We start from the raw sequence: 26,430 nt of genomic DNA, 5'->3' as shown, positions 1-26,430 counted from the left end.
GTCATAAGTCTGCTATGCTCAGTCTGCATGTTGCCACTGTCRTTTTTATTGTCAACATTTCCATACTGTATACTCAGAGGAAGAAATGTATTAATGAAAATGTGGATTACAGGTTTGTGCTTCAAAAGCTGCAAAACCCAGAACAGTAGTTTGATTGCAGTTGCCTCGAAATATTTCTACCGTATACAAATTTCATTCTACAATCAAAATCTAAACCTTAATACTCAGTAAAATAGCATATATACAAAAGAGCAAGTCATTATGTAATTAACTGGTAAAACAAACATGAATAGTTGTCAAATATATTATTTTCATGGTATGTTGATGGAAGAGGAACAATGGTGGACTTGGGCCCTGACTTGTCCTTTTGAGTAAAAACTAGYCTCTGGAGATACTGTATACACATAGAAAACACACACGCCCGCACACATTCACACAAGAACATACAGTTAAATCTGAAGACACTAACAGACATGCCAGAGGGAAAGAAAAGAGTCTTCATTAAAATAGGTTTCAGTAAAAAACAAATATAAAAAAAATAACACATTTTAAAATACATTTTAAAAACATGTTGAAAGTATTAATATCCACGTTTTCCAATGTCTTGCTGCATAAATAATAGTCTGCATCCCAAGCCACAAGCCACGCTTCTATAATGGGTACTCTCACTCCAAACGTTTTACTTCATGGCAAGGACACTCAGTAGACAGGAAAGGAATGTTTCTGTTGGCTTCACAGCCCTGGCATGATGTAGGCAATGTTGTCCAAGGTGTTGGACTGAAAGAGACATAAAAGGAGAGAAATGTTTCAGGCTGGCCTCATGCAACACACTTGCTGTCACACAATGTGCTGTCACTACAGCCACATATTTTTACTTTACAGCCCAAGTGGRAGATGAAACCTTTCAGAACAACATTTCAAATAGATGGCAAGGTGTGAGTGATTTACCAAGACTTGGCGGGGACATCCGTTGAGCTGGGGGATCTGTGCTGTGAGGCAGGTCAGGGGTCCMAGGGCACACAAGATGGAGTCCAGCAGTACAGAGAGACTGCCTGACACCGCCACCATCCCCTGAGTGAGGTGAGATCAGAGGCCGTTAGTCTAGTGGTCACACACACAAATCTTTGTTCAGTCTTTACTCATATGAACGTGATAATGAGACATTTCTGTTGTAGGTGAAGAGAGTAAGTTTGGACACAACAGCTAAGTTAAAAGATACAGGGAATAGTTGGTTGGTGTGTGTGTACCTCTGTCTCCTGTAATCGGTGGCCGATGAGGGACAGGGACTCTCCCAGTAGCTGCAGGTGGGCGGCCGCATCGATGGGGTCGACATCAGGGACCCGTGCTGGTGACAGGGACACACCCACAGACGCCCGGTTGGGGGACACCAGCCCTGCTCCCAGCCCCATGCCCTTCATAGAGCCTGAGACACACAAATACAACACACGCAGTGACCAACTGACCATGAGTGTCATGTGGGCTACTGAGAGAGAGATAAAGCAGCATAGAGAAGGGACAGGACTACTGATTGACTTGTAATCACTGTCAAAGCTGATAGAGCTGCAAGGCCAATGTGGCTGCAGATGGGCTCTTACTAGGGATGCGCCGATATCACATTTTTGACCGATACCGATATTTTCCTTGGCAAAAAAACCCCAATACCGATATTTAACATTTTAGCAGCCTTTTAAGCATTCTAGAACAGTTAAATAGTTAATGCACACACATAGATGCAGCGGTCTAAGGCACTGCATCTCAGTGCAAGAGGCATCACTACAGTCCCTGGTTCGAATCCAGGCTGCATCACATCCRGCCGTGATTGGGAGTCCCATAGGGCAGCGCACAATTGGCACAGCATTGTTACATTTCACGTAAACCCTGTTTGTCTGCATCGAAGTAGCGGTCCTTGTAGCTAGCATCGAGCATGGTGGTGACACAGTAAAGAGGCTCAGAGAGAATCGCTTGTTCACGGCCTAAGTTATAACCCCACGGTCGGTTGGCAGTTTTGTTGAGCAGACGTTTCAATGCCATGACAGAGGGTATCTGCTGCAGACGCAGTTGATTACCTTATTTCTCCAGTCAGTTGTTTGAATGGCACTAGAAGTGTGTTCATGTTTCCAAGTTTCAAACATGTTCTCAAGTGCCATTGAAATGGAAGCTGGTCCAAATGTCAGTCGTGACGCCCATAGCAAGTAGCATAATGAATTCCATTATCTTGGCGTTAGTGGATTTCGCCTTTGCGTTGTCTCGCTGAAATGTTCTTACTCTTTCAAATGACTGCTCAACTTGAACTTGTTTAGTTGTTGGAAGTGTGCGCTTAGTATGTTTCTGCTTTCGTTCTGTGTAGCGCTATTACGTCATCTACTTACGTTATATACGCATGCACGTCAGCTTTGACACCGGTTTTGCACATCGGTGTTAAACTAGACATTGAGCCGATGCCGATGTTGGCATTTTTAGATAATATCGTTTGATTCCGATATGCCTAGCTCCACCGATTTATCGTGCATCCCTAGCTCTTACCTTTGCTTTTGACTCCATCTGTGGAGCTCTTGCGTTTGACTGTGGTGGCCTCAGCTTTGTTCTGCTTGTGCTGCAGGTACTGAGCTTTCTGCTTCCACACCTACGTGTATATAGAAGCAATTTAGGCCATGAACCATGACTCATAGCATAGTGCTGGCGGGCCAATCTTAAATTGATTTCAAATGTTTATCAGAAATCAACTCTCTTCTTAAATTGGTAATTTCAAGTGAAACTTACCAGTTTATCTTTTTCTGGGAGCTGTTTCCACACCTCTGCCAACTTTTTGCTCAGCTCCCCGAACACTGCAAACACAGTAAAGTCTTTCTCTAAATCTTGTATAACATATGTACCACAATCATTAATAGTTACAATGTAATTATAAAAAAGGGATAACTCTGCCCACCTAGTCCCGGCTGCTCTGCATTGATGTTGACCCTGTACTCTTTACAGAACACCTGGTACGCTGTTGTGTTCTTCTTCTTGGGCTGAGAGAGAAAGGAGATGAGAAGAGTGTATATATATATATATAAAAGCATTTCGCTACACCTGCAATAACATCTGGACTTGGGGACTGTGTAGAGACCTCTGGTGACATGTCTTGTGGGGTATGCACGGGTGTCTAAGCTGTGTGCTAGTCGTTTAAACAGACAGCTCTGTGCTTTCAATATGTCAATACCTCTCACAAAGACAAGTAGTGATGCAGTCAGTCTCTCCTCTACTTTGACCCAGGAGAGACATGCATGTTATTGATGTTAGCTCTCATATACACTTAAGGGCCAGCCGTGCTGCTCTGTTCTGGGCTAACTGTAATTGTCCTATGTCCCTTTTTGTGGCACAGACCTCTCCTCATCTTAGCTACCGTTGCAGTAATGTTTTGACCATGACAGTTAATAATCCAGGGTTACACCAAGTGTAAATGCTTCTTCTTGGGCTGAGAGAGAAAGGAGATGAGAAGAGTGTATGTAATGTATATTTAATTATACTATACTAGTTATATTATATACTATATATATAATATTATATATAATAAAAGCATTTCCGCTACACCTGCAAATAACATCTGCTAAATGCTTTGTATTGTGACCAATCAATTTTGATTTGATCATTATTATATATATATATCACACACTGGACAAAATGCAGGAAAACACTGTCTAAAAGCCTAAACTACCAATCTGTTTGGTTCTTACCTTATCTTTCTCCTTCTCGTGGTTTCCCTTTCCCTCTCCTCCTTTTTTCTTCTTCTCCATATTGCAACTTCATTACTTTGATGATGGTAGTAAGGATGGGAGTAGGATGGGGCCCCCATGGCATACATTCCACCAGTTGCAGAGTGATTGCTGAGCCATGGGTATGCGTGTGCCTCTCGAGGGTCCCCTGGAGAAAAGCATACAAGGACCACATATTAGAATGCATAATAAAAGTAACTGTTGAAGTAACCAATGTTAAAAACATCTTTCTGCAATAGGACTAAGGCAGATACTGAAGAGCGCAGCGTTCCAAATGTTTCTAATCACCTCCATCTTTGCTGGCTTCTTCTCTCTCCCCTTGTACTTCTCTCCCTCGTCCTTCTCTTTCTCCCTTTCTTCTTGCTTTTTCTTGCTCTTCTTCTTTTCTTTGACAGATGCTTGTACGAGTCGTCTATCACCAGCTCTCCTTGCCTCCAGTTCACCCCCTGAGGAGGAGCCTGTCTCCCCCCATACCCCCACCGTAAGTGCCCTGAACACAAAGAAAGAGAGGACATAGGGTTCATGCAGGAATCAACACAATACAGGAAAAAGTGGTTAAGTGCACATACAAATGTGTTTCTAATTGATGTCTCTCATAGCGATAAATCTAGCCAAAGGCACTCTTACCCTCCACCTCTCCACTTCTTTCCCACAACAGGGCAGTGGATCTCGGCTCTGCTGAATCTTCTTGGGACTTTAGAGAGCTCGCTTCCGGTCTCTGTCCTTCTCCTTTTTTATCCCCCCTTTTGAGGATGAGGAGGAGTGGGAGCGGAAGGGAAAGCCCCTCTCTTCGCATTTCTCCTTAGGCGAGACCATGAGCTTCATCCTCAGCCCATCCGGCTCACGTATGTTCAGGAGATCTCCTTTAGGGGTACCGGTACCACCATGGACACGAGACGACGACTTGGAGGAGGAGTGCTTTTTGGAAAGAGGAGGATGAGGACATAGGACGGAATGAGAGGAGTGGCTGCCTTTGCTTCCTCGGTGCCTCCCATCACGTTTGCGGTCTTTGGAGGAGTGGGAGGAAGAGAAGGAGGGGTAGGAGGGCTTCTTGTGCAGTGTGGCGCTCGGGGTCTGACCACGTGGCCATAGGGGAGGTGTGGCCTGTAGGAAGCCCCATGGCTGTGTCTGTGGGATGGGAGGAAGACGAGGAGGACAGGGAAGGGGAGTGGTCCCGACGACTTTCGCCTTCTCTTGTGGGGAGGTGGGCCTGAGCTTGCTGGTCTGTAAAGAACATAGTGAAGGGAGAGTGAGAACATAATGAATCGGTTCAGCATACAATTCACGCAAATAATTCAATATTTTTTATTGACAGAGCAGAATTTCCTTCCTTCCTTACCTCTGTTAATAGTATCTTCACGTGCGCTTTTTCTTTCTTCTTGTGGGAGGTCCCCTTCCCAATAAGAAAAGTTCTGAGTCCTAAATGAAAAAGTCAGATTTGACTAAATTTACAACCAACAGAAACTACATGGGCACTACATTTTGAAACCAGTGTTCTGCTGTTACCTTGGGCCGTTTCTTGGAGGATGCTTGCGGACCTGTGCAGCAATCTCCTCCTCCTCTCTGAGCAGGTCCTTGTACGATCTCCTCTTCTCTTCTCTAGACTACGACCAGCCACAAGGCCCACTTCCCCTTCCATCCCTACCTCTGAGAAAGAGAGGAGTTGTAATGCACACTGGGAACTTCAGGCATTGCATGAAAATTGGAATAACGATTGATGACTTTTAATAACTAAAATGATTGACAGATTCTCTTCAAAAAGAACATAAGAGGTACTAGAGGAAAGAACTGCGCACAAATTACCAATTACTCCTTTCTTCTTGATCTCCGTCTCAAAGCCATGATTCTCTCTCTTTTCTCCTCAACAGGCTTGCTCGTCTCTCTGTGTCACTAACCATAGCAAGATTTAGAACACAGTTCATAAGGATATGGAGGAAACATCAGCCACTGACTCAGCCAATATAACAGACAAGCAACTTGTGACTTGGACAGTTTTACTGCACAAATACAGGAATATTTACATTTCACTGTGAATGGAAGAATGGCAAAAATAAGAGACAGACAACAATAAAGAAGTATTTTAACACCCAATTGCATCAAACTGAGTAAGCCCCTTCAAAAAGCAAGAAGTGGCCTTGTTACAACTCGCACACACATATTTGTTAATGAGAAGAGGGCATTCAATATTCTGTAATTGATGTCTCTCCTTTAAAGTTTGGATAACAGTATACCACTGATAAATGGCATGCTTGAGCCTATAGTAATAATAGATACATTATCAAAACTGAAGATTGTTTAGGCATTGAAGGATAAATTCCCGCCTACTTTCGAAAAAATACACAAACACACCCCCTTTCATTAGCTGAGAGTCCCTAACTCCAACATTTGAACCTCTTCTAACTCCTATTGCTGATTATGTGCTGGGTTATCCGGAAGGTACATGCAATAGCAGTCCGTGGCTTCTGGTGCAGCTAGGCCTATGTCAGTCTAAACGGACAAAGAAAGTAATTTTCATGCATTTGGTTCATAAATTCTGTTTAGCATGCTGAGGTGAGAATATGTGAAATTTACTGTCGCAAAGAGAGAAGAAATGTACAATTATATGTAATTTTACTACCTCTCCGGATTCACCAATTTACGCGTTCAGTCGCCATCTTTGATATCAGTCTACAAACGATGCGTGTCGGCAGGGGGAGGGACTTGACTGTGATGTAGCGAATCAGAACAATAGAAATCGTGTACGTTATTGTAGTGCACAATGTCAATTGGCTGGAAATATACATTGCGTCTATTAATTTGAAGATATTGTAACCAATATGTAACAATTACTTTTCATGTATTAATTATATGAATGGATAATGATAACTACATTAACTGACAATGCATATTGATGTTACACCGTCTTTTCTATAAGCAGAGGCACACAATATTTCCAAACATTTTATTAAATCCATTAACTCAGATTGTTACAACCATTTACAACATGACATGATTATTATTTTTTTTACAGTCAAACATTCATGTACAACACATGCAAGGCAACAGAAAAAAGGCAGTGACACAAAGATACTGAGAGGAAGACCAACACAACAGTCAAGCGAGTGAATGAGTTCATAAAGATTTTTTAAATTTACTTTATCACAGTAGTATTCCCATTACCCCGCCGTAAACAGAAGAATGTATCCACAAAGAGAGCCCCCTCTACCTATCCCCCAAATTCTGCTTCTGTAGACTGAGTGACGTGAAGCTGGCCAGCAAGTCGGTTACCTCATCAACCTGAAACAGAAGAGAAGCCATAATTGTCACCAATGAAGACTCATTAATTATTGTAATAAGAATGATACCAATTGGTTGTGTTACCATTTGGTTCAATGCCAAAAAAAACAGGTGTGTGTGTGAGAGAGAGTGAGTTAAACACAAATGTCTCTTACCTGTTCTTTGGTGCGTGTGTGCTGCAGCTGTGTTGAGATATGATCCAGTCTCTCTCTGGCCTCACTCTGTCCCATCACATTCAGGTACTCCCTCAGCATCTGAATGATCTACAGAGCCATGGAGAGAGAGAATTTCAGACTGCACAAATAAATGTTGGTATACTAATGTTTACATGGTGCTGTTGTAATAACCCCTTATTACCTGTGTGACCTCCCCTCTAAGAGTTTCTATACTTCTCGAGTCTCCATCCTGCAGGATGTTGAGTTTGGAGCGTGCCAGGTGCAGGGGGGTCCTTCCTGCTCGGTCTAGGGCATCCACACGTGCTCCTGAACAGAAAAACAAAATTAACAAGTTAGCAGGTGTACAAGTATGTATGTCTATGTGTGTTCATACCGTATGGCATCTCACCTCCTCTCAGCAATGTGGTGATTACAGGCACGTGGTTGGTACAGGCCGCTGCAGAGACAGGTGCAGAAGTGGAAAGATTGTGGAAAATATACATTTTTCAGACATGGAAAAGTTAAATAAAAATAAAATGTTCATCTTTTACTTTTCTACCATCGGGACCTAAAGTAGCAATGTTGTACATCCCTGAACTAAATGCTATACTTTCAGTGCCATGTGTTGTTCTTACCCAGATGGAGAGGGGTGTTCCCAAGGCCATCCCGCTGGTTAGGGTCAGCGCCGTAGCTCAGAAGAAGTTGCACTGGAAGGAAGGGGACGATTTAATCATTTGTTCACAGTAATGCTGCTGTGACTATTATTAGTTCATAACAATGTCATTACTGTTGAGTAATGAATCATGAGCCCCTTGCACTTCTCAGTTTGACTTACCGATGCTCTCGTTGCCATTACAGGAGGAGAAGTGGAGGGCTGTTCTTCCTTTGTCATCTGCTGCACAAGGGTCTATGTCTTCTAGAAGAAGCCTGCGCACTGGATAAAAAAAGAGACAGAAACGTTAAACACCTGAAAGGGATACCATATATTACTTAGTCTTGTTAAGTCTCACAATAGTTGATGTTCCAATAGTTATCTTCAGTGCCTACCTGTATCAATGTCGTTGCCATTGGCAGCCTCTCGGAACCTCTTCACCGCTAGAGAGAATGAACAAACAAGCCAAAGGTTAGGTAAACATCAGGTAGAATGCTAAACTCTGTGCTTTGAGTGTTGWCATGCCTATCACCGTCTGATGTACTGGCTAGTATAATGCATACTGATGATACTTTTGTCAAAGTTCAGGAGCCATAGGCAGATGCCTTGCATGACATCCCGTCCCTCCGCAACATTCACACAGCTTTAACACTATTCACACCTCATGTTTGGGTGTGGAATTCACCGCCAACTCTCTCCATCAACACAAATTTTTTTCTCTCCAATTTTGAGTGTGGAATTTCTGTACCATAAATATCTTTTCCAATGGGCCCCACATTTCGCCGGGCTCTCCCTTGTCGCCTCGCTCTACACCCTGTCACCTTCCCGGGTTTGCTGCTCGCCACACCCGACCCTGATCCAACTCGACTGGGTTCCCATAGCAAGTGGAGGTACCGAAGTTCTTGTTCAGCGGTCTGTCCTGTACAACTCAATCTCACGGTGCCCTCTCCAAAGCCAGTTATCCCAAATCCCTCAGCAGCACCTCCATCCATCCTCTCATCATTTATCTTTAGTTCACCCTCTTTCTCCTCCGCTTCTTTTGGTNCAAAGCCAGTTATCCCAAATCCCTCAGCAGCACCTCCATCCATCCTCTCATCATTTATCTTTAGTTCACCCTCTTTCTCCTCCGCTTCTTTTGGTCCAGTGTCCACCGTGTATTCACCCTCGGAGCTTGAACGTTCGTCGTCAGAAGCTGTTGCAACAATTGGACTCCACCCGTCCATGTTCACCGACTCATGTGGAAGATTTATTTAGTTTCTCTCTTCAAAATTATCCTCGTTCGCAAGCCAGTACTAGGAGCTACGAAAAGAGTCATTTATGTTGATGAACTAACTTGCAACTTTGAATACGTCGTTTATTTTCTCCGTTGMCATCGCTGGCTCTAGAACATCAATACAGAATCTATTCTACGCATATTTACCATTGTGGCTCATATGTTCATGCTTTGAATTCAAGATACGTCCCTGTTACAAGAACCAAAATGTCTCCTGTTTCATAATTTCAATTATCACGAGAACAAGCAGTAAAAGGCGGTCCTATTGTAAAGAGAAACGTTGACAATGACTATTACCAATCAGAGCCTACGTTGTTCGTTCTCTCATAAACAAAGCACCCACCCCCGTTCAAAAGAAGCAAATGAGCAAGCAGGACATGCGGGATGTGTGCTGCAGTATTCAATATCCGGTTAGTTCTATGTGAGCTCCTTGGGATAATAACCTTAACCCTTACCCTAACCATTATGCGTTTCAACTTCAATAAAATCATGGATGCTGTTACACTCAAGAAATCTTGAAAACAGATACAATTTAGAGTGAAGAAATTCAAGAAATATTATTTGCCCATAACCGTGTACGCCGTATAATACTACAAAAACATGGAAACATCTGAGCATTATGTTCTCTCTCTTTAATGTCTTACATCTGTTGCAACAGAAAATAAAGTAAGCAGATAAATAACAGCAGTAGGCCTACACAAATAGTATAAAAAAAWATATAATGCATAATTCATAGATCACAATGTAATTAAAACCCAACATCACCCATACTGTTTGTATACACATTCAAATCTAAAGTTCCATCATATAAAACATGCCACAATTTAGTGTAATATATAAATATGATTTAAGGAATAAAATGGGATAAGCAATCAACTCTCAAGAGGAATCAGAATGGTTGTTCAACCAAAATATTTGGAATATACAGTCAAAGTTTGGACACACCTACTCATTCAACGGTTTTTCTTTATTTTTACTATTTTCTACATTGTACAATAATAGTGAAGACATCAAGACTATGAAATAACACATATGGAGTCATGTAGTAACCAAAAGTGTTACAAATATAAAAATATATTTTTGATTCTTCAAAGTAGCCACCCTTTGCCTTGATGACAGCTTTGCACACTCTGGGCATTCTCTCAACCAGCTTCATGAGGTAGTCACCTGGAATGCTTTTCCAACAGTTTAGAAGGAGTTCCCACATATTCTGAGCACTTGTTGGCTGCTTTTCCTTCACTCTGTGGTCTAACTCATCCCAAACCATCTCAATTGGGTTGAGGTCGGCTGATTGTGGAGGTCAGGTCATCTTTTGCAGCACTCCATCACTCTCCTTATTGGTCAAATAGCCCTTACACAGCATGGAGGTGTGTTTTTGGTCATTGTCCTGTTGAAAAACAAATGATAGTCCCACTAAGTGCAAACCATATGGGATGGCGTATCGCTGCAGAATGCTGTAGTAGCCATGCTGGTTAAGTGTGCCTTGAATTCAAAATAAATCACTGACAGTGTCACCAGCAAAGCACCCCCACACCATCATACCTCCTCCTCCATGCTTCATGGTGGGAACCACACATGCGGAGATCATCCGTTCACCTACTCTGCGTCTCACAAAGACACGGCAGTTGGAACTAAAACTCTCCAATTTGGACTCAACTGTGGGAAGCATTGGAGTCAACATGGGCCAACATCCCTGTGGAACACTTTCGACACCTTATAGAGTCCATGCCCCGACAAATTGAGGCTGTTCTGAGGGCAAAAGAGGGAGTGGGAGGGGGWGTGGGAGTGCAACTCAATATTAGGAAGGTGTTCTTAATGTTTTGTAGACTCTGTATACTGTATATATTCATGGACATTATAATGGGAGGTAGAGAATGTCTTGGGACATCAAAACTGTCATAGGCTTAGTTTTRGGATCCTTGGGTAAACAATCAGAAGTCAAGGTTTATTGCAGAGGACACTGAGGTTCCAGCTCGTGTAAGGTAATCAGGGAACGATGGGTCTGTGTCTGGGGATGCAGAGTCCTGTCCTCCAGGCATTAGCCCAGCATCATGGGCATGCTGCCACAGCTGACTATTCCTAACAACCCCATGCTTCCTCAGGTATCCCTGACGACAAAACAGGGGTGGCTTTTGATTGGTAAGGGAAAAGCGAAAACATGACTCTGTGGGGAAAAGAAACAAGTTCAGTTTTACACATTGTAAAACAGTAATCAAGTAATAAAATGGCTCATTAACTGATTGGGCAGAACCGTAATAAAACAGTAATAACACAGATCCTGTATGAAAGTATGTCACAAGTGAACAAACAAATCGTGTGTGATATGAGAAGATGAGTAGGAGGTAATGTATATGGAAATATAAAGGACATATCCTAAGGGCATATTTACCCTAGTATAATAAGGTGTTGTAATGAGGGATCAGTTGAGTACATGCTCTACCTGCATAGAAGGCCCTGAGGTCAGTGTGGAGACAGTGTTCCAGGAAGCGCCGCAGTGGCTGGCTGTGGGAGATGGGCCCATCCCACTCAGTCAAGAAGTCCTCGATCATGTGATGCACTGCCTTGGGCCGTGGCARTGGCCAGCCAACAGGACGGTGTCTCATGTCCCTCTCTGTTTAGGATGGCAGACAAATKAAAGAATAACATGTATTTGTTTTTACATACATRCGTAGGTTTGAGTGCTGACGTCMTACCACAAAGATGCCTTGTACTATACACAGACATACTCTTCATTTGAATGTCATTACTTCACTTAGTCTTCAACACAATCATAAGGTCAAACTGTTTTGTACTCTTCATAAGGTTTCTAACATTCTCACACTCACCAGTGGGAAGTTTGTCGTAGTAGTATAGAACAGGGTGGAGGAAGTTGGACCTCCAGGCACGGGTCCACTCTGACTCTGCCCTGCCAGGGCCCAGTGAGTCTGTGCGGTTCAGCCCGTACTGTAGAACCAGAACCAGCAGCCCATGCTTGGAGAGCTGGTGGCCAGACAGAGAAGAGAACTGGGGCAGGGCCTGGAGGGGAAACTCCTCCAGGTACTCACAGTGAGAGCTGAAAGGAAAGGAGAAGATTATTCAAAGTTAAACTGGTTCAGAAATTGATTAATTTAGGCTGCGTTTACACAGGCATCCCAATTCTGACCTTTTTTACACTAATTGGTATTTTTACCAATCACATCAGATCTTTTCACATCAGATCGTTTTCAGAGCTGCTCAGATTGGTCAAAATACAGATTGGTAAAAAAAAATATCTGAATTTGGCTGCCTGTGTAAACACAGCCTTAGTGAACATAAATCGGGATATCTATAGGCAATCAATCAATGTGAGATTCATTGGTAGAGAAAGGTAAATTACCATGAGGGACAATTCTCATGAAGAAAAATGTGCACAGTGTTTCAGCACTACTTACCCTCTTAGTAAAATGATGTCTCCAAGTACCCCAAACATTTGGTATGGTCCGGAGGCCTCATTGACCCTCCTCAACAGCCAGGACTGCAGCTGACTGATTGACAGTTTGATTGCTGGCCAGGAGTTGCTATGGTAACGCAGCTCAAGGACTCTATGTACAGCACGCACTAGGGTGGAACACATAACAAAGTTAAAACACTAAATAGTCAAAAAACAAACACATTTTGTCTATAAAAACATTATTTTATAGACAAATTTGTAACTTCAAAGTCCCCCTCCCCCTTTACAGGCAGTTACTAACTATACAGAAGTCAGATTTACTCTTGTCTACGTTGTAATACCAGCAGTTTGAATGATTACCTGTGTATCGGAAGCCATGGATGAACCCCCCTGCAGAAGAGCGATAGTCTCTTGAGTGGGCAGCCGTCCCCAGAACAAAAAGGTCTGGGGTTCCCSGCCCCTCGTACCAGGCTGTCACCCCTGGCAACCGCCCCCTGGCACCCTCACTGCTTGGTGGGCGGGCCGAGCTGGAGAGATTAACGGTATCATTAGAACAGACTGACATTATCTGACTGAAACAGCCTGGCTTTGCCAATGAAAATGATAAAACAGAAGATCCACCACTTCCACAGAAAACAATAACTTTAACAAAACTCTTTTCGCATTATGTAAAGACATGCCACTGTAAAATTATCATTTACATACCCATCAAAGATGCTGAAGTTGAACCGGAACCCCAGGCAGCGGATCACACGATCATATGGCTGGCGGAGAGAGAAGTTGTCATTGTGGTACACAGGCAGGTTTGTCGCTGTGACCTTTGAACTGTTCCTCCCATCCGAACTGTCCAGTAACTCAGATAGAGTAAGGAACAACTTGCCACGCTTTTCCTTCCCACTGGATCTGCACTTCTTCTTTCTGCCTGAGCGCTTCTTTTCATCATCTCCATTTCTGACGATAGCAATGTCCTCAAGGCCTCCCTCCACCAGCYCATCAAGGGACTTTAGYTGGTACGTGTCTAGCAGCTCATTGTTCACAGCTCTGTGGAAGAGAGAAAATAGGTCACTTTKATATGAACAGATTATGCTAAGGGGATAGCAACATACTCYGATCTAAAACACTRMTGCAGGAGTACTAAATCAGTGAAACAAAAGAAAGATCAATTGGTAGGAGAGGACAATATGGGASTCAAAACCTGATGATGYCTCTCAGTACCTGAGGTCTCCGACGTAGTGTGTCTGCCAGGCTAGGCGGACCGGGCTYGGGCTGTAGAGATGGAYCCGGCTGGCCCGACCCAGGATGCTCTGAGCTGTTTCAAATGCTGAGTTCCCCTTACCCAGGATCAGCACGGCCTGGTCCTTATACTCCTCTGGGTCCACAGGGATGGACTCATAGCCCTCCACCAGGTCTGAGCCCTCAAACTGGACCTTCTGAGGATCCCACAGTCCTGTGGACACCAGTAGGACTCTGTGGGTCAGAGAGAGAGAATCATCTCTTTAATGGTATGCATAGTGGAGAATGTTTCCATATTTCCAWCCTTTTACATTAGATATGTGTATAGATATAACACAGTACCTGCATGTATAGTCCAGTCCACGCTGGTCAGTCAGTATGTATCCCCTGCCTCTAGGTGATTCAGACTCTGAGGCCCTGATCTTCCCGATGTCCACCCCATACTGGACCTTCAGCCCCAGCTCCTTCACATACATGGAGAGGTAGCGGGGGAATGAGTCTGCGTCTGGGTAGAGCTCCCGGCTGACTCGCTGAAGCAGCAGGTCGGGCCTGTCACTCAGGAGGGAGTTCCAATCGTGACGAAGGTTGAACTCGCGGTTCCGCCTCCCTGTGTAGATCTTGTTGATGCTGATGAGTTTCCTGTGTCGAGGGTATCTTTAAAGGGAGAAAAAAACATCCATAAGATACAACACATGTTCATGGTGTAGGTCAGAACATATTTCTATGAGCAGGGCAATAGAGAAAGTTGCATCATTGTTGCACTGTCACAAAATACTTTGCTGAGTTGGAAAATTGATTCAGCAGGTGCAATACCGATATAGTCGACACCCATTACTACAGAGGCACTCACATATTGAAGAAGCTCCCTGGCCCCGAGTTCCTCTCCAAAATGATGTAATCTCTCTGACTCTTGGAGAGAAAGTGACCCATCTGAAGGCCCGCGGGCCCGGCTCCAAGCACACAGTAGTCATGGTGACGGGTGCTGTTGTGACTGTGGTAGTCATCAGGAAAACATTGGACCAGGGCGACAAAGGGGGCTAGTAGAAGAAGGATAGGGGAATCCATGACCTATGAATRAGTAAAAGGCAATGAAGGCATTTAATGGTGAGAGAGTGGGTTTAGTGAAGGTCATTGCAATACCCTGGTGACAATAATCAACGGCAAATTTAAGTTTTGAAAGCTGCAATCTGAAAATATCCACTGACAAGCAGCAACCATATTATTGCCAAAGTTATGCAACTCTTTTCAATGGCTTTACCAACATAAGAAGGTCAATTGAAATGAAATATCAGATAGCATTGTTCAAGTGAGTGGAAGAACAGAGAAACTACGACAATAGCGGGCCTTCATGGGGTGTATCCCCGTGCTTGCTTGAAACTCTGTCCCGACATCATAACTCGACATGAGGGGATGCAGCTGCACTAGACCGCTGGTTGAGAAGCGCTCCACGAGCACAAAACACACAACATATCTATTAAAGTAGGATGTTTTACCTTTCACTGCAGTGGTTCCCTCTCATCTAATCCCATATCATTTTGCATTTGGTCTGTAAATAAAACTCTCCCAACAACCTATAGTCTGAATTTCATAACGGAGCCCCATCCCTTGATACGACACTACAGCATACCTCAGTATTCTGACCAATAAACGCTGCTCTATTCTGGACAATAAGAGCTTGTGTGTAAAATAGAGGGCGTGATAAAACTTAAAGTGATGGACAAGAAATGTTCCACACTTTTAATACAAAAGTGTCATGTAGCCAAAGTAACACATTTGACCTTCTTTATTACTTTCTTTATTACAGTGTTATAAACTTTGTAATGTTGCAATTTTTTAGATAATTGTAGTAGTTTGATAATGTTTTGGTGAAATACATACTAATCATTATAAAATGTTAATTAAGTGAAACATAGCATGGATATTATTATAATATCATAAACACAATGAACTATTCATAAAATTCTCATGCCTAGAAATTGCTCTTATTTTTGCCTTCTACAACTGCAACATACACTTCTGTTGAGTCATGGTATCCCCCTTCTCTATTTTGTTGAAACCTGTTGAATCAGGTTATCTATAGATTGGTAATAGATCAATAGATGTATATTAGACAAATGTAAGGTAAATCATACTAATTGAATGTTGAGGACAAGAGTTTACAATGTAATCCCCTGAAATTAATTTTGACCTGCAGTTAGTCATTTGTGGCTGAAACTTTGTACCAACACAAAGTTCAATGAACACAATGGGAGAGAGAATAGGATTAAATTGGATTAATTTAACCAGTGAGTCCTACCTGTAGTTAAGTCAGCATATTGAATCACTCTTGTTATTCTGATTTATCTTCAGAAAATTAAAAGGTACATACACTGAGAGCACAAAACATTAGAAACATGACATTCCAGGTGAAAGCTATGATCGCTTATTGATATTACCTGTTAAATCCACTTCAATCGGTGTAGATGAAGGGGAGGAGACAGGTTAAAGAATGATTTTCAAGCCTTGAGACAATTGAGACATAGATTGTTTATGTACGCCATCAAAGTGCCTTTGAACGGGGTATGGTAGTAGGTGCCATGCGCACCTGTTTGAGTGTGTCAAGAACTGCAACACTGCTGGGTTTTTCACACTCAACAGTTTCCTGTGTGTTTCAAGAATGGTCCTCCACCCAAAGGACATCCAGCCAACTTGACACGACTATGGAAAGCATTGGAATCAACATGGGCCAGCATCCCTGTGGAACGCTTTCAACACCTTGTAGAATTGAGTCTGTTCTGAGGGCAAAAGGGAGTGCAACTCAATATTAGGAAGGTGTTCCTAATATTTTGAACTCTCAGTGTTTATAACTTTGTTCTCGCCTGTAGTCAACATACTCTCCCTCAATAGCAGAAGGAACACATTCACTACCTGTGGTTCATGTGACTCTGTGTTTAATGATTTCTACCATCCCATCTGCTCACTCATGCTCTCCCCTCACTGGTAAATCTGCCCTGTCATGTTAAGCTTCAGCATAAGGGAAATGAGTCAACACTCTCACTTCCCATTTGATTTAGCTGACAAACATTGGGAGAGAAGGCGAGGGAGTCAAATATAAAGACAGGGGACAGGTAAGAGGACAAGCAACTCTAAACTCGTTTGAGAGGGAGGCAGCTTTTGTTTACCAGCTGTATAACAAGACATCATCAAGGAAATACCCCACAGGTAAATTATCAACTCTTTCACTGACTTGTTTTTTAATAAACTGTAACAGTTGTTCACATTTGGGTAATAATGTTATAACCACCATATAAAATTCTGGATTACAGACATGGAGACAGTAACTCGGCATGGAAAGATGATATGCAGAACCCTGGCAGGTACAGTAATTTTGTAACGAATGGTCGATATGTTTAACTAGATTATTATTTCAGACCAGGTCAGTGCTGAATATAGTGAAATGTTATATTTATAGCGTATTGCATAACTCAGAACTATTCTAATTCTGACTAAATCATGCGGACAGATGGTCGTACAAATTATTTAGCTGTGACAGTCTGGTAAATCAGGATGTCCTCCTTCTAATGTTCTCCATCTCTCCTCAGTGATTTGTCAGAACAGATAAAAGCAGCGACTAAAGAGATCCATGTCAGGGCAGAAAACACCCAACTGATGCTGAGCTATCAGAAGGGACAGATAACTCTTCCGCAGTACAAGGTGASAAAAGCCAATCTGAGAGTRAATTAAAAACCACTTGCCAAAATAATTKAYAGTGGTTTTCATAWTATGAAYKRCCTAGAATGCCTTTTSTTWMACTTYCTACATAGTCATGGAAAATGAGCACTCACTGTGTACTAAGTATTAATCTGTAACCCSTCTTTTCCATGGCAGCTTCTTCTKTGTTCCCTCTACGAGATCTACAAAGCACTGGAAGAGGAGATGGACAGAAATGCTTCCCACCCAGGTGTTGCACCGATATACTTCCCYCAGGAACTGGCCCGACTGGAGACACTAGAGAGAGATCTGGAACACTTCTTTGGACAGGAGTGGCGAAAGAGAGTCATCATTCCTGCTGCAACACACAGATATACACAGAGACTTCACAAGGTACAKGCTATAGATATACCAACATGCAGGGTAGGCACACTATCTTAATTGTGTACCTGCTTAGTAATAACAATTTATTTGTYTCCCTCTYCAGATYGGTGAAGGCAATCCTAAATTGCTGGTGGCCCACGCCTACACCCGTTACCTAGGTGACCTGTCAGGGGGACAAATTTTGGGGAAGATTACCCAGAAGTCAATYGGGTTAAGCAGCGGAGAGGGACTKTCSTTTTTCTCCTTCCCCGGAGTGTCAAGCCCTAACCGCTTCAAGCAGCTGTACAGGAGCAGAATGAACAGCATCGAGCTGACCAAGGAKGAGAGGGAGGKGGTGCTKGAGGAGGCTATCATGGCCTTCGAACTCAACATCCAGGTGAGTGAAAGRGAAGASGGAGGAAGGGWGRAAGCAAACTGGGTAAGAATATAGGTTATGGGAACTAATACAGTAATGAAAAGTCACTATGAAAAGTTATACAGCTGTACCATTGAGAGCATCTTGACTGGCTGCATCACTGCTTGGTATGGCAATAGCACCGCCCTCGATCGCATGGCGCTACAGAAGTTGGTGCGGACAACCCAGTACGTCACTGAGGCCGAGTTCCCTGCCATTCAGGACCTCTATATCAGGCAGTGTGAAAGGAGGGCCTGGAAAATCGTTAGACTCCAGCCACCCAAGTCATATACCGTTCTYTCTGCTTCTGCACTGCAAGCGGTACCGGTGCATCAAGTCTGACACCAACAGGCTCCTGAACAGCTTCTAACCCCAAGCCATAAGACTGCTAAATAGCTAACTACATAGCTAACAAAATGGCTACACAGACTGAGTTGACCCTTATATTTTATTTTTGCAGTCTGTATGCACACTCACTGACACTAACATAGACACAAACTCACTCCATAATTTGCTCACACACAAATAATATGCACATACATTTATACTGACTACACACACTGCTGCTACTCTGTTTATCATATATACCTACACATTTCTACCGATATCACTCCAGCATCCATGCACATTTTAAATATGGTTCTGGAACTGACTGATCCTGTATATAGTATGCTTTCTCGTGTTCTTTTTTCTCGTGTTTTGTTCTACTTTATTTTTAGTATTACATTCTTATTTATTACTGCATTGTTGGGTTTAGAGCTTACAAGAAAGGCATTTCACTGTACTTGTGCATGTGACATTAAAAGTAGCTAAACATAACTGTGCAGAGGAAGTGAAACTGGGAAGGTCAAGTCAACGATGCAGTGTAAACCGATGCAGTGTAAACGGGTTACTGGGTGCCATTGCCATAGCATATTGCTGATTGTGTACGTCTTGTTCAATGAAGACATCCTGTGTTATTTCTYGTACAGGTCTTCAATGATCTACAGAAAATGTTGAGTGTCACAGAGGACGCTTATGGTAAGTACAAGCTCATATGCTGATTGGAAATGGGATCTTTCACCTTCCTTGTGTGTTATAAAAAAAGGTATTATTTTGCTTTTGCAGGGGACCAAGTAAAGGCCAAGACGCCAGCTCTCATCCCTTCTTTGTCCATCAAGCAGGTGTCACTGGGTATTTGTGTTGCTTTAGCAACAGTCGGGATGGGTATCTATGTGTTCTAAAGCCTTGAAATAAGTCCTTAAATATGTAGTTGACCTAATCACTTCACTAATCATGACCACCTAAGGGTGTGTGCACTTACAGCACTTTGTCATGACTGTACTTTTTTAAATGCATAAGGCAATCTTAAAATGAAAATTGASATGCTGTATTAATTGCAATTCTGTGTACATAGTATGTTTCATTAAAGATTATGCACACCATTTCAACATAAGAAATGTCTAAATAAAGAAGTTTGCTATTTATTTTCAATACAAAATACCTTACACAATTAATGATTTAACATTAACAATCTTAAAGGCATTCTCTTGTCAATTTTCTTACCCCAAACAATTCAACACAGTTAATCCAAATTGCCTCCATAACATCATTTGTTTAACTAAAAAGAATAGACACCAAAATACTTATGAGAGCAATAGAAGAGCAAATAACTGTTGGCTTAACTTGGCAAAGCAACACATGAAAAGGTAGACATCAGTGGCTCTGTAGGCGGACCATGGCCTAGGATGGAGTAGACGTATCGACGTGACTTTATGAAGATGTCCACTGGCTTGTGAGGAAGTGAATTGAGGAGACGCCTGTCCCTTCTACTATTTACAAAGCCCATCGTGACTTAATCTTTGTGCGTATGCATCTTTTTGAGAGACTACTTGACTCTGTAGAGCACCTTCCTCTGCATGCGGTGCTGCAGCTCTCCCCTCCTCATCATCAGGTGAAGGACCTTGTAGATGGCCTGCTCTGGATACTTCTGTATATGGGAGAGGGTAGAGAGATTCTGGTCAGTGGACAGATAAACAGGCTACAGGGCAACACGTAGGCCAACTGAGGACAGCACTGAATCATATAGACAAATGCCAAACATTCCAATGCCCAAAGTACTTTAATGTAATTGACCAAGTGGTACCGTCTTCTGTTCAAAGTAGACTAGTGTAACTGACCTGCTTGGTGAAGTCCTGGACGATGCTGTGCTCGGACACCTGGGAGCCAATGGCAAAGCGTCTCTTCAGCTGCTTCTCAACACGGGAAATCATCTCCTGGTCCTCCTGAGTGGTGAAGCCCTCCACACCAGAGAGGCTGCCGGACAGCGCAGCATCCAGTGTGGACACCTGGAAGAGCCGCAGGGCCTCGTCCACCTCCTCCTCTCCAGCCACAGCCTGCAGCTTCATCTTGGCCAGGGACTCAGAGATGCGCACCACCGCCTCCAGCTGCCTGCAGGGGACCACGGAGTACAAAGCATTATGACACTGAAGATGGACAGTATCCTGACTGGTAATGATGTTGGCAGGTGAAGTATCATATAGGTACCTGACAGTGATGGGGATGGAGGCTCTCCTGTCGCTCTCCCTCTCATGTTCCCTCGCTCCACTCCTCATCACCACATATCTGTTCTTCAGCTTTTCAGCTGCAGCCGCAGAGAGACGTGGGCCGCATTTCCTGTCAGGGCACATTTGACCGCTACAAACCAAATCCCTCCACGTGTACATACTAGTGTCTAGTATTGTTTCTCTGCAAGTAGAGTGCATGAACTCAATCTAAACAGAATCTAACCTACACAGAATAAATCTGCTGAAATAAAGGAGTTCAAGACTCACGTTCTGGCATAGGCAATGTATTTCTTCAGTGTGGCCAGTGTGATCTCTCCCTCCACACCCTCAGTCTGAGTATGAGCACTGAGATGGACGTTCATCACGTGGCGGGCCAGAGTCTGAGAGAGAAAAGAAGGTCAATAGTGTTAACACTGTGCTAGCCTGGGCCGTGTTCAGTATCCCTGTGCATAAACCTTCCCACACACAAACAAACCCAGAACAGACTAAAGTGTGTTCCCTCACCATGTCTCTCTGATGGTCGTGGATGTCCTTGATGATAAAGATCATGTCAAAACGGGACAAGATGGTAGGCATAAAGTCAATGTTGTCCTCTCCCTTGGTGTCGTCCCAACGGCCAAACACAGAGTTCGCAGCGGCCAGCACCGAGCAGCGGGAGTTCAGGGTGGTGGTGATGCCAGCCTTGGCAATGGAGATGGTCTGTTGCTCCATGGCTTCATGGATGGCTACTCGGTCATCCTCTCTCATCTGAGAGGAAGGAGAGATACGGTTAAGAGTCTGCAAACAAACTAGTCAAGTATTCAGCAATTGATGTTCTTCTGTCCATGTTTCCATACCTTGTCAAACTCATCGATGCACACCACCCCACCATCAGCCAGCACCATGGCTCCTCCCTCCATGATGAAGCCACGGGTGACGGGGTCCCTCAGGACAGAGGCCGTCAGACCAGCAGCACTGCTGCCTTTACCTGAGGTATACACCTGACAGAGGAAGAGAGAGAGGGAAGATACAGGTTAGCGCTTTCGATAGGGGTCACTAGCATGCTGATTAATTGTCAGCAAATGACACTTCTGGAATCCATCTTTGTAATTCTGGTTTAAATCTATGTTGAGGGAGTGTCATGATTGCTCCTTGTGAAGACTTACAGAAAACGTTTGACCTCTGTCATTGCCAACAAAGGGTATATAACAAAGTTGAGATTAAGTATTTGGTCAATAACAAAAGTTTTTTTCCACCATAATTTGCAAATAAATTCATAAAAAATCCTACAATGTGATTTTCTGGATTTTCTTTTCTCATTTTGTCTGTCATAGTTGCAGTGTACCTATGATGAAAATTACAGGCCTCTCTCATCTTTTTAAGTGGGAGAACTTGCACAATTGGTGGCTGACTAAATACTTTTTTGCTCCACTGTACCTNTACCTGACAGTGATGGGGATGGAGGCTCTCCTGTCGCTCTCCCTCTCATGTTCCCTCGCTCCACTCCTCATCACCACATATCTGTTCTTCAGCTTTTCAGCTGCAGCCGCAGAGAGACGTGGGCCGCATTTCCTGTCAGGGCACATTTGACCGCTACAAACCAAATCCCTCCACGTGTACATACTAGTGTCTAGTATTGTTTCTCTGCAAGTAGAGTGCATGAACTCAATCTAAACAGAATCTAACCTACACAGAATAAATCTGCTGAAATAAAGGAGTTCAAGACTCACGTTCTGGCATAGGCAATGTATTTCTTCAGTGTGGCCAGTGTGATCTCTCCCTCCACACCCTCAGTCTGAGTATGAGCACTGAGATGGACGTTCATCACGTGGCGGGCCAGAGTCTGAGAGAGAAAAGAAGGTCAATAGTGTTAACACTGTGCTAGCCTGGGCCGTGTTCAGTATCCCTGTGCATAAACCTTCCCACACACAAACAAACCCAGAACAGACTAAAGTGTGTTCCCTCACCATGTCTCTCTGATGGTCGTGGATGTCCTTGATGATAAAGATCATGTCAAAACGGGACAAGATGGTAGGCATAAAGTCAATGTTGTCCTCTCCCTTGGTGTCGTCCCAACGGCCAAACACAGAGTTCGCAGCGGCCAGCACCGAGCAGCGGGAGTTCAGGGTGGTGGTGATGCCAGCCTTGGCAATGGAGATGGTCTGTTGCTCCATGGCTTCATGGATGGCTACTCGGTCATCCTCTCTCATCTGAGAGGAAGGAGAGATACGGTTAAGAGTCTGCAAACAAACTAGTCAAGTATTCAGCAATTGATGTTCTTCTGTCCATGTTTCCATACCTTGTCAAACTCATCGATGCACACCACCCCACCATCAGCCAGCACCATGGCTCCTCCCTCCATGATGAAGCCACGGGTGACGGGGTCCCTCAGGACAGAGGCCGTCAGACCAGCAGCACTGCTGCCTTTACCTGAGGTATACACCTGACAGAGGAAGAGAGAGAGGGAAGATACAGGTTAGCGCTTTCGATAGGGGTCACTAGCATGCTGATTAATTGTCAGCAAATGACACTTCTGGAATCCATCTTTGTAATTCTGGTTTAAATCTATGTTGAGGGAGTGTCATGATTGCTCCTTGTGAAGACTTACAGAAAACGTTTGACCTCTGTCATTGCCAACAAAGGGTATATAACAAAGTTGAGATTAAGTATTTGGTCAATAACAAAAGTTTTTTTCCACCATAATTTGCAAATAAATTCATAAAAAWTCCTACAATGTGATTTTCTGGATTTTCTTTTCTCATTTTGTCTGTCATAGTTGCAGTGTACCTATGATGAAAATTACAGGCCTCTCTCATCTTTTTAAGTGGGAGAACTTGCACAATTGGTGGCTGACTAAATACTTTTTTGCTCCACTGTACCTATATTCATTCATCAAGCCCATCCTTACCCCAATGGGAGAGCACCTCTCCACAAACTTGAGCAGCTGGGACTTAGCAGTACCGGGGTCTCCCAGCATTAGCAAGTTGATGTCTCCTCTACGGGTCAGCCCGTCAGGCAGCCTGAGACAGGAAAGGTCATTATACATACACACTGGAGAGAAATGTACACGCATCAAATCTAGTCGAATTCTACATGCCATTTCCAATGGTTATGACTCACCTCTTCCTGGAGCCGCCAAACAGCAGGCAGGCAATGGCCTTTTTCAGGTCATCACTGCCGTAGATGGAAGGAGCGAGGGAACGGGCGAGGGAGCCGTAGACGTCGGGGGAGGAGGCCAACGCTCTCAGCTCCTCCTCTTCCTGAGGGGAGACTGACCCTGTGGCCCCGCGACCTGAGAGACAAAGATAGCATTATATCTATAGTACTATCCCACATAGGACATAATGTTGGATAAGTAATCTAACCTCTAGTAGCCTTATCGTGCCTACCTGCTCCCTCTGTGTCCTGCTGAATGCCCACCACACGGAGGTAGGAGGAGCGGATGCCCACACCTGCACTTTTATCTCTGCCCTTGCCCTTAGCTTGGGCCACCTTCTTGATGGAGTAGATCCCCATGATGGTCACTCTGTTCCCAGGGACCACACGGTCACACAGGTACCTGAGGGGAGGCAGAACATGAGCTGTAATGTACTTGTCGGTCTCACTTTGCACTCTGTGTATATTGGGCATGTGTTAATTGTATTTAATTGAGAATATTGAGGCACACAGACGATGCTGTGTGTGTTACCTGTCACAGTAGAGCTGCAGGTGGCGGGGCATCTCTCCGTGTGGCACAGCATCTGGAGACTCCTGCAGACGGAGGGTCTGGAAGTCCACACAGACACAGCGGTCTGGAATGATGAAGTAGGGATCTATAGGACACCTCACCCTGCCTGCCTGCTCACTGAGAGAGAGATGTTTAAGAATGAAATCACACACAATGATAAAGCAGATGATTTCACACACACACAATGACTTATTGCGTTTTTTCATGCACTGGAGTGTACACAAACACTAAACTCAGAGGGTTGCACTCACGTGTTGCACTTTCGGGGAAGAGCGTAGCCCTGCAGGCCTGGGGGCATTGAGATGTTACTGATGACGGAACGACAGCCACGACACTGCAAACACACCCTGGTGGCCTTGGCCCTCACAGCCGTGGCAGAGATGACGATCCCAGGGACCTTCACCAGCCTGGACACCTGCTCCGACTACCAGAGAGAAAGAGATGGAGAGTTCAGAGTCATGGCATGTTACATGGATGGAAAATTTAGGGAATCTTTCATGCCACCTTCTACATGAGCCAACTGAAAGGTGAAAGGCCCAGTATTGCATCCTCAGAGTCTCTTACCTTGAGGTTGCGAATGGAGGCAGGATGGGCATCACTCTTCAGCATGACCTGGATTTCCTGCACTGTCTCCTCTCCCAGGGGCCTGGGGCGGGTCACCTCGTCAGCCACCTCCTGGGCAGCCTCCTCCAGCTGTCAATCATAATGCCAGGGCTCAGTTTAAAGGGATAATGTTCAGATATAATTATTTGCCAAATAGAATATAAGATTAGCATGATAAGATCAGCAACAGAAAATATAGGAATCCATCAAATACATTAATTATTCAGCCTGCAATTGCTCCAATTAAAACTCCTCAAATTATTTGTCTGTTATTAGTCTATTCAATCGTCTCACCAGCGGCAGGTTCTCAGAGGGCACCTTGTACAGGCAGTCTGACAGGTCCTCGTCAAAGCTGGCCAGGTCTTCCATCTCCACCTCCACCCAGTACTCCCCCAGGGTGTAGTGTCTCTTAAGAGCATCTCTACACAGCAGAAAATGTCAACAATACAACATGAACAATAAGATATAAATAGCTTAATAAAACAGAATGCGAACATAATCATAGGGCAAACAAAAACGAAATACAAACTCAATCACAGGACGTTGAAGAGTCAAACTTGATTCCTTCAAGACCATTGTGGTGATCAGTGTTAGTTAGTTAGCTAACGTTACAGTAACTGGCTAACTAACTGTTAGCTAACTGGCTAGCTAACTTAACGTTGGGCATCTGTGGAACATCACACCAACAGGCGGTAGCCATCGACAATGACTTCGTGGCACTTAATACAATCTCGATCTTACCTGTATTTATAGGTGAAACCGGTGCGATCCGTCCCAACTCTGAACTGCCGAAGAAATTCACGGAATCGTTTCTTGATCTGGCTCCGTTTCACTCCACCTTCATCCCCGGGTCCATCTCCACCGCCGAAGCTGTCACTGTAATAAACTCCAGGGTCGTCAAAACCAGACATAATTCACCGATTATATCTACAAAGTGCTGAAAATTATATGTATTATCCTAAAAGCAACAGTTTTGGTGATCTTCTGTGGACAATGGATTCCACGCTGACTCTTTCGCGGCAAATAAAAATCGTCACTTTCCCGCGAAGTCGAACAGTGACGCTTTGCCATTGGTAGATATGATCGACGAGTGATAATGATTGGCTGAATACATTGCAGGAGGCGTGTCCTGATTGTAGGAAGGTGGGCTTGCAAGAGTTTGTGGCGGGAAAAGAAGGATTTCTTTTTAAATATCAAAAAGAAATATGACTAAGCCAGGTACATTACATTGTGGTGGCGTTACAACAAACTGGAACAACAACCCTGTTCGTTGTGTTTACAAAGTTACTGTTGATGCAAGCACACGTGTATTGCTCTAAATAAAAACAAGACTTTAATATATCTTCTAGCTTACCCA

General features: G+C 43.8%; 4 protein-coding genes and 1 pseudogene across 7 annotated transcripts; 1 reads left to right on the top strand and 4 right to left on the bottom strand.

The window, feature by feature from the left end:
- Positions 1–17: 17 nt before the first annotated feature.
- Positions 18–5,595, bottom strand: LOC111981124 (HMG box-containing protein 4-like; annotated as a pseudogene).
- Positions 5,596–6,856: 1,261 nt separating this feature from the next.
- On the bottom strand, positions 6,857–9,324 carry LOC111981888 (ankyrin repeat domain-containing protein 54). Of its 3 annotated transcripts, XM_070433738.1 has the most exons (9): positions 8,914–9,324; positions 8,584–8,817; positions 8,231–8,278; positions 8,019–8,117; positions 7,819–7,890; positions 7,593–7,640; positions 7,386–7,510; positions 7,184–7,291; positions 6,857–7,028 (listed from the first exon to the last, which is right to left on the bottom strand). In XM_070433738.1, the coding sequence occupies exons 1-9, from the start codon at positions 9,056–9,058 to the stop codon at positions 6,954–6,956; spliced, it is 954 nt and encodes a 317-aa protein (XP_070289839.1). In that variant the 5' UTR covers positions 9,059–9,324; the 3' UTR covers positions 6,857–6,953. The 3 variants fall into 3 exon arrangements, with proteins under 3 accessions (XP_070289839.1, XP_024003566.1, XP_070289838.1); XM_024147798.2 differs by lacking the exon at positions 8,584–8,817 and having other exon boundaries at positions 9,256–9,319; XM_070433737.1 differs by having other exon boundaries at positions 8,584–9,251.
- A 411-nt stretch (positions 9,325–9,735) lies between these two features.
- On the bottom strand, positions 9,736–15,361 carry LOC111979886 (FAD-dependent oxidoreductase domain-containing protein 2-like). Of its 2 annotated transcripts, XR_011473754.1 has the most exons (11): positions 15,244–15,361; positions 14,601–14,818; positions 14,093–14,404; positions 13,733–13,984; positions 13,223–13,558; positions 12,878–13,044; positions 12,519–12,684; positions 11,934–12,160; positions 11,549–11,719; positions 10,651–11,272; positions 9,736–10,495 (listed from the first exon to the last, which is right to left on the bottom strand). XR_011473754.1 is itself a non-coding variant. In XM_024010558.2 (10 exons), exons 2-10 carry the CDS (start codon positions 14,813–14,815, stop codon positions 11,040–11,042), a joined length of 2,079 nt encoding a protein of 692 aa, XP_023866326.1. In that variant the 5' UTR covers positions 14,816–14,818; positions 15,244–15,361; the 3' UTR covers positions 9,736–11,039. The 2 variants fall into 2 exon arrangements, 1 of the variants encoding a protein (XP_023866326.1); XM_024010558.2 differs by having other exon boundaries at positions 9,736–11,272.
- Positions 15,362–16,770: 1,409 nt separating this feature from the next.
- LOC111980210 (heme oxygenase-like) lies at positions 16,771–19,840 on the top strand. Its single transcript, XM_024010893.2, has 7 exons — positions 16,771–16,951; positions 17,056–17,106; positions 17,332–17,443; positions 17,618–17,833; positions 17,928–18,200; positions 19,190–19,238; positions 19,326–19,840. Exons 2-7 carry the CDS (start codon positions 17,090–17,092, stop codon positions 19,439–19,441), a joined length of 783 nt encoding a protein of 260 aa, XP_023866661.1. The 5' UTR covers positions 16,771–16,951; positions 17,056–17,089; the 3' UTR covers positions 19,442–19,840.
- Positions 19,666–26,129, bottom strand: mcm5 (minichromosome maintenance complex component 5). The gene is made up of 14 exons (XM_024010891.2): positions 25,815–26,129; positions 25,368–25,494; positions 25,035–25,163; positions 24,722–24,894; positions 24,432–24,587; positions 24,133–24,302; positions 23,864–24,035; positions 23,652–23,763; positions 23,043–23,186; positions 22,711–22,953; positions 22,474–22,586; positions 22,187–22,315; positions 20,378–20,648; positions 19,666–20,187 (listed from the first exon to the last, which is right to left on the bottom strand). Exons 1-14 carry the CDS (start codon positions 25,982–25,984, stop codon positions 20,086–20,088), a joined length of 2,211 nt encoding a protein of 736 aa, XP_023866659.1. The 5' UTR covers positions 25,985–26,129; the 3' UTR covers positions 19,666–20,085.
- Between the last annotated feature and the right edge of the window lie 301 nt (positions 26,130–26,430).

This window comes from Salvelinus sp. IW2-2015, linkage group LG20 (genome assembly GCF_002910315.2).
Source record: "Salvelinus sp. IW2-2015 linkage group LG20, ASM291031v2, whole genome shotgun sequence".
NCBI lineage: Eukaryota > Metazoa > Chordata > Actinopteri > Salmoniformes > Salmonidae > Salvelinus > Salvelinus sp. IW2-2015.
This window is presented reverse-complemented; position numbering and strand designations above follow the sequence as displayed.